We start from the raw sequence: 8,280 nt of genomic DNA on the forward strand, positions 1-8,280 counted from the left end.
CGGTCCCTCTTACCCGAACTTTTTGTTTTATCGAAGCTTTGGACAGAGCACTCGTGTTTCTTTTCTTTTCTTCAAGCTTTCTCCGAGATTTTTGAAGATGTTTACTTGAGTCTTTTCTCGTTGATTTTCTCGAGTTTTTGGTCATGAGTCGTTGTTACACTTTTCTTCGGATTTCTCGGATGGCTTTTCTTCCAGACTTCGCTTTTTGCAATATATTTCAATTTGCTATATTTAAGAAACAGTGGATCCCACGGGCGTACATGTTCGTTTTACATTTACAGAATGTTATGCTATTCCTGTTTATACCTGTTACTGCCCTGTACAACATGTTATTCTATTCCTGTTCCTACCTGCTACTGTTCTGTACAACATGTTATATTATTCTTGTTTCTACCTGCTATTGTTCTGTAAAACATGTTACACTGTTCCTTTTACTGTACTTGCTACCGCTCTATAAAACATGTTATACTGTTTCTTTTACTATACCTGCTATTGTCATGTATGGCATGTACACCGTTTCTTTTATTGTGTTTTCTACTGCTTGCCCTATATTGCACATTTTATATTACATAGCCTTAAGCATGCCTCCTTTTCATATGAGATGTTTAGAGGACTACAATCATAGGGTCGTTTGATTTGACATCATAACTAGAAAACTTAAACTCGTCACGACAAGGAGCTTGGAGTTAGCGCGGTGGGCAGCACGACGCGGTGGGCAACACGACCATCTTCAACAGCAGAACATGCCTTCCTCAGCTAAACCATTCCTAAAATTAAAACAACAATCCATAGGATTTCGAGGTTGTTCGTCTAGTGCAACATAAATCCTCAACCATTTCGTTAGACATTTGTGTAGCTCTGCTGTACGATCTAAGTCCTAACTCATTTTTAGGATTCCGAGGTTGTCGTTCGTTACGATCTAAATCCACACATCTTCCAGGCTATTTGTATGATCGTTTCACACGAATGTAAGCCCTAATTAAATAAAACTGCAAGATAAAACATTTGAATATTCCTTCTCGAAACTGAAGCCAAACCATAAGGTAGGCTGGGAAGCCACTGAGAATCTCCTCTGGATCTGTGGCATCCCCTAGTTTTTGTTCCTTTGGATTATGTAATAAATGTTTCAAGTTTGAACCATTCTTTTTTACACACCTCTTTGTCCAATTTAGTTGAAAAGTCATATCTTTTTGAAGTCCTTGAAGATAATTTTTCCTGATTTTTATCGAGAGTATTCTTAAGTGATTTCAGTCATTTAAGATGTAATTAACTATAGGGGTTTGCCCTTATAGGAAACTTTTCCGAACCCAGCTTAAAATAAACCCTATTTAATTTTTCATATTAAATAGAAGAATTTGTCGGCAAATAAAACGGTTTCGCAGACCAAACGGACGTCATATACATCTTAGTTTATCGGATCGAGCCTCATCCTTAAGTCTTGTGTTTATCCTTCGGGGTGGATACAAGATTTGAGGTATAGTGCTCAAGGTAAAACGCTCTTTCATTTACTCTTTCATTTAAACTATGAAAAATATGAGGTCAGTTTGATTTTTCATATTTGATCTTTAAGCTTAAATCTATACGTCCTTCCGAGGCGGGCGACGGGATTTTCAATTCCGGTGACCGACAGCTTCTTACGGACAACCCCCCCAAACCACAAACAACCCATCCCCCCACTTTTCCCCGCCGACAATGACCGAGCCTTTAATGCATAAGAAGTACTGAAGAGATCCCAATTACTTCATTTCAAAGGACTTAGCAAGAATTTTTTCAAAGACTTCATTGTTGGGTGATCGCTACTTGGAAGAACAATAATGTCGTCATAAACAATAATGATAGCTATATAACCATTAGAGGATTATAGGAAAAAGAGAGTGTGATTCGATTCAACCCGAGTAAAATCATAATCCACGACCACCTTTGTGAACTTGCCGAACCAGGCTCTTGGGGACTACTTTAGCTCATGGAGGGACTTTTGCAACTTGCACACTTGTCCTCTGAAGGTATTAGAGTCAAAGCCAGGAGGGAGAGACATGTATATCTCTTTTGTAAGCCTTCCATTCAAGAACATTTTCTTGACATCTAACTGGAATAAAGACCAATCCATATTCTCCGCAAGAGACAATAGGACCCGAATAGTGTTTAACTTAGCCACTAAAGCAAATGTCTTCCCATAGTCAACCAAATATGTTTGAGAGTACCCTTTTGCAACCAATCGTGCCTTGTTGCGTTCAAAGGATTTATCAGAGTTGAACTTAGTGCTAAAAATTCATCGACATCCCACAACTTTCTTACTCTGAGGAAGATTAACGACGTCCCACATATTGTTTCACCGAAGGACATTCATCTCCTCCATTACTATTGTTTTTCATGCTAGATCAGCAAGAACAATCTCAATAGTAACTGAGATTTGATGGCCCATCAGGGCAGTAACAAATGCTTTGTAAGTCGGTGCTAAACTGCAGTAAGATACATATTATCATAAAAATAGAGTGAATATGTTTGATTGTATACCTTACTCAGAGAACTCAGCTCCTCATTCGGAGGAGGGGTCGTGCTGAGAATGTCGCTCAGAATGGAGTCAGGGTTCTGTAAGGAGGTAGCGAGCTACAAAGTGGGGCATTGAAACGGGTGCGTTGAGTGTAGACAAGGACAGTGGGAGGAGACGGTGCACTCAACGGAACAGGGGACTCCTCAGTTGCATGAGCAATGGGGGGAACATCTATAGGAACCCAAGCTTCCCTTCACCATGAGCTTGTTTGTGGTAGTATTAAGAAATCGATACCCATTTTGAGTGATGGAGAATCCTAGGAAGATACATTTTATGGATTTGAGATCAGATTTTCTCTGAGTGGAGGCAGTGTTTCGAGTAATGGTGGTGCACCCAAAAATCTTGGGATATAATGCGGAGAAAACTCGATTGGTAGGGAAGCATGGTATTAGGACAACTAAGGAGGGCAAAAATTTATGAATTTTAGAGGGTACTTTATTTATAAGATAGGTGACAGTGTGAATGACATCGTTCCAAAATAGTTTCGGGACATTAAATTGAAACATAATGAAGCGAGCAACATCGAGGAAGTGACGGTTTTCCTCTCCTTCACCTCATTTTTTTGAGTGTTCGTACACGAGCTACGATTGAGGATGCCCTTATTCATTAAGAATTCATCTAAAATAGAGTTGAAAAACTCACGCCATTATCGTTCTGAATGACTTGAATAGGAGTTTTAAATTGAATTAAAATAAAGGTGTAGAAATTTCGAAAGATGACAACAACCTCCAATTTGTCTTTTAAAATGTAGACCTTCGTCATCCGAGTGTGGCTATTGATCAAAGTTAGGAACCACCATTTATTGGTTTATAGCTAGAAGTGCGAGAGGATCCCCATAGGTCACTATGAATGAGAAATGAGCAGAAGGTCTGGAAGTGTGGGATGTGTCATGAACTCGATGATGTTGACTAATTGATATGTCTCACAATTAAAATCAGAAAGATTTTTATTAGAAACCATCAGGGTTCAAATTTTTAAATATTGGAAATAAGATGATCCAAACACGAATGCAACAACATAGTGGAATATTCAATTACCTGAGACAAACTACAATTCCGTAGTGGTGTGTCCTCACTCTTCGTGCTCTTCTCTTGGAAGTAGTAGAGTTCAACTACCTTCTTAGCAATTCCAATCATCATCCTCGAACGACGATACTGAAAAACACAACCATCAGAAGAGAAATTAACAACTCAATCAATATCATTTGTTAATTTGTTGTCAAATAACAAGTTACATTGTAACAAGTGAGCATGTAAAACAAACTCCAGAGTTAGACTGGTCGTTAGTACAATCTACCATTTACCAATAATGGAACTACATGAGCCATCAACAATTCTGACAATATCTTTTCCAGAGTATGGATAGTAAGTCCAAAAAACTTGCGAGCATCCAGTCAGGTGATTCGTGGCACCTAGATGAACAATCCACGAACTAGAGGAGGAAAAAAACTGTGAGCGCCATAGAAAGGGTACCTTGCCAGACATGGGAGGTCGACAAACTCGTTGATAATTGATTGACTCCAAATAGCTTGATCAATTGTACCATCTGGGTTTTTCAGGGATTCAAAGGATTCCATAATGCCCCGGGTAGGAGTTGGCTGAACTGTGGTAAATACGGAAGTTGTCGTGATTTAGCCGACGGTTTGTATTGCGGTTTATCATGAAGTTTCCAACACTTATCTCGAGTGTGGTTGAGCTTGTGACAGTAATCACAAGCGGTGTGACCGGTCCAAGGTGGCACGGACGAGGTATGAGCACTATTCAAGATCAAGAAGGATGATTTGGCTGATGAAGTATAGGTGTCGAGCATGAAAATTCTCTGGCTCAGTTCTGACGAATCTCGATGAAAGCAGCGCGAGCGGTCGGAAGAGTGCCCCGACCAAGAATACGGCCCCGAACTTTGTCAAGGTCATTATAGTATCGGACCACGGTCCTTGACCTCTGTTTTCCCTCCGGATTTTCTTAAGTACCTCATAGAGTTGGTCGGAATTTCTTACTTCTGAGTAGGTATCGTGGACTACCGTCCGGAGGGTACTAGCTGAAGGAAGGAACATATATGAATGACTAATCGAAGTCTCCATAGAGTTGATCAACCACGACATGAACATGGAGTTCTTCACTTCCCAAGCTCCATATGTCGGGTCAGTCTTTGGATGCTCACGAATCATATTTGTGAGGTAGCCAAATTTCTCGCGTCCTGTGATGAACAAAGTGACATCTTGGGACCATTAGGGGAAGTTACTGTCATTCAGTTTATTGATTGTGATCAAGAAGTTCATGTTAGTTTCTGGTCCTCCGATCTGCAAGGGAGCAGAGGTTGGAGTCGATCCTCTGGTGGAACCAAGAACACATTCTGATGGTTGCTCAGTGTTGGATGAATCCACTATAATTATGACTGAGCCAAAGAAGATATGGTTTTTAGGGCCATCGACATGTAGATACAACTGCAGGAATCTGGATACCTGATGGGATGTTGCACTGCTGCAGGAATTCTGTTGTAGGTGGGTGTAAACGCCGGAAAAACAGTAGGGTAGCTCTAAAAGAAAATAATAGTGGGAAGCACACATGTTGGAGTCGGCGGCTTGTGCTTGCAGACGGGAGTCCTTACGGTTTTAGAGGAGGCCGGCGGCGGGAGGGAACCGCTTGAGGAGGCCGACGGCTTGGAGTCCTTGTGGGGCTGTTGGCAGCCTGGATCTAGGTTTAGACTGTGATGCCTTATTGAGATTTAGAATAGAGCAACATGCAACATGAAATTATTGACAGAATGAGGGGTATTTAAGGTCAATTATAATAGACACAACAAATGAAAGAAATAAAACAAAATAAAATAAATGGGAAAGAAATAAAATAAATGGGAAAAAAATAAAAAGGGAATAAAAGCTATATCAAGTAATAAAGGCTAGGGATTCCTGTTATAAATCTAATATTAATCATACTGTAGCTTGGCTCATTTTATTAGAAAATTTTTCCGATGAATCTGCTTGTTGGTTTATCATGCTGAATCTTGATAATCTCTTGGCTATTTGTTTTAGTGTTTAAGATTTCTGAGAGTGAGAAATCATTAATTCCCTTAACTCACATGATTGGCAAGATTTAAAAAATCCTAAATTTAACTAATAATACAATTGAATTTGTCAAAAGAGTAGGATTTAAATTTTCAACTAATCCTGTTTGGCCGGAATTCAATTATATATAAAATAGGATACCAAAACCCAATGTTGTCTATCATTGTGAGAGTGCAATTTTGTTTTATGTGATGATTTCAAGAGTTGGAATTTGTAAATTTTCACACACACACACACACACAGATATATATACATACATTTATTTATTTATTTTGATTCTTATATGCAGTTACAATGGAGCATGGATCATTGAATGATATAAGGAATTCAACTTTTTCTTTGATGGATGAAGACCACACCTTGGCAAACTCTCTGAGATTCTTATTAAACAAAGAGTAAGTTTTTTCTTGGATTATTGATAAAGCTGTCAAGTATGATATAATTGAAGTTGTTTCTCGCTCCATATTGTTCAATATTCGATGAATGTTTTTTTTTTTTGGAACATTTTAAAAGCGTAAGATACATAATGCTATATTTAAACTACCATTTTAGTTTAGAACTAACATGAGCATATGGTACTTCACATCTATTCATCCATGCTATCCAAGGTCTGAACTAATAGAAAGAATATGCCGTCTCAACTGCATTATTATTGTGAAACAGAAGCAGGGAAAAACTGTGTCAATATGTCGTCTCTTCTGCTGTTGAATGACATCTGGTCTAGTGCTTGGTGATATTTTATTTGAAGAAAGATTGCATTTTGCTGCGATAAATGTGGTTTTAATAAGAAACCTTTTTTTTTTTTTGTAGCCCTCGGGTTGAATTTTGTGCGTATAGTATCCCTCATCCATCAGAAAATAAGGTTAATATAAGAGTTCAAACTACAGGTACAGTAAGCTCTTCCCTTTTATCTCTCTCTCCAAGGTTCTGTTCTTTCCATTAGTTTGGGTTTGGAGCATTTACATACATGCCAACCAATGCTTATTTATTTACATATTTAACCCCCAAACTTTGCTTTTTTATATTTATACCCACCCAATTGTTTCGTATCACATCAAAATACCACTATTTTAACTTTTAAAATGTGAAATACGCCTTTTCATGCATAGGTAGTGGCAGAACCAGATTATGCCCAGGGTGGGCAATTGTTTTCTTGGAATTGTAACTTCTCTAGATAAATATTAAAATTAATATTCTTTTCTTATGCAGTTTAGGCAATTTCCTATATATTTTTTTACTTATTGCTTTAAAAAAATTAGTTATTTGGTTGCCCTGAAAATAATATTTGTTCCACCCCTGTGCACAAGTAAGGTGACATGCATCTAAAAATTGAAGCTTAGGTGTTAGATATATAAGTACTTAGGAATTAAGAGGTATATATATGTAAATCTTCCTTTTTTTTTGTTTTTTTAGTTTTACCATGAAGTAGACATGGTCACAAGAAGAACATAAATAAATACTCATTCCAGAACTTTATAGAGCATTTCTCCTAATCTCTTGTTTTCAACAATGCATGCTTAGAAGGTTATCCATAAAATATATCTATATAAATGCATCCATACTACTTTTGCATGCTTTTTTTACATTTATACCCACAAATATTTCATATTACGTAAAAAACATCACCATTTTAACTTTTAAAATACACATTTTCATGCATAAGCAAAAGTAGTATGGATGCAAATGTTGAAGTTTAGTTGTTAGATATGTAAATACATAGAAATTGAGTTGTATGTATGTAAATCTTCCTTTTATTTTTTCAGCCAAATACATTGAAAATGTTAATATGAATGCTGCTAATATTGTAATTTTTCTTTTAATGTGAAAAGCAGGTGATTCAGCAAAGGATGTGTTCAAAGATGCTTGCCAAGATCTTATATTGTTGTGCCAGCATGTGAGGTCCACATTTGATAAAGCTGTTGCCGATTCTTCAACCAAATGAGATTTGTTTCTTTTCCCACCATTCCCTGCTTTGCATAATAAGACTTTATCTACGAACAAATGTGTTCATGTTTCTCATCAGCTTATGTATTGATGACTTATCATTCCTTCTGTATTTACAACTTCAATTTTTACGTATCAATCCTTATGCTTGAAAAATGTATATTTCACTTTTAAAAAAAAAATTACAATGATAGTGTTTTGATGATATTAATGTAAAAGTAAAAGCCTAGGCATTAGATATGTAAATACATAGAAAGAGGTGTAAACGAGCCGAACATGAGCTGTTTATGAACAAAGAGTTATTTTGACAACCCTAATCACGTGGCCATAAGATTTTAAGGGTTGGGATAAGATTTAAAAATTATTGTTTATATTAAAAGATCATTTGAATCTAATTTAATAATTTTTATTCTATTTTTTTAATTAATACTTTTAATTGATTATAAATCTTTGTAGTCTTGTAGTCAATTAAATTTATTAAAAATACTACTCATCAATATATATGTAAAAATACTACCCATGCGCATTTAGACCCCATGATTAGAGCCCGCACCATGTGCTTATAATTTCATAGCCCCTGTACCACGGTGGGATCGAACCGTTGACCTAAGGGGACTTACAATGACCCTGCCACCAACACACCACAAGGCTTGAGACACTCATTAATATATGTAATGAGTGTCTCAAGCCTTGGTGTGTTGATGGCAGGGTCATTGTATGT

At 37.1% G+C, this 8,280-nt stretch overlaps 1 protein-coding gene across 1 annotated transcript in view; it reads left to right on the plus strand.

Moving 5' to 3' along the window:
* The window catches only part of LOC110029774 (DNA-directed RNA polymerases I and III subunit RPAC2), a 15,217-nt gene extending 7,486 nt beyond the window's left edge, over positions 1–7,731 (plus strand). Inside the window, exons 2-4 of the mRNA XM_020732203.1 lie at positions 5,905–6,010; positions 6,426–6,502; positions 7,448–7,731. Of these exons, the coding sequence (XP_020587862.1) occupies positions 5,910–6,010; positions 6,426–6,502; positions 7,448–7,557 (288 nt within the window). The 5' untranslated portion in view covers positions 5,905–5,909 and the 3' untranslated portion in view covers positions 7,558–7,731. The remainder of the gene's footprint in view (positions 1–5,904; positions 6,011–6,425; positions 6,503–7,447) is intronic.
* The last annotated feature ends 549 nt before the right edge of the window (positions 7,732–8,280 follow it).

The sequence above is a fragment of the Phalaenopsis equestris genome, unplaced genomic scaffold (genome assembly GCF_001263595.1).
Source record: "Phalaenopsis equestris unplaced genomic scaffold, ASM126359v1 Scaffold000600, whole genome shotgun sequence".
NCBI lineage: Eukaryota > Viridiplantae > Streptophyta > Magnoliopsida > Asparagales > Orchidaceae > Phalaenopsis > Phalaenopsis equestris.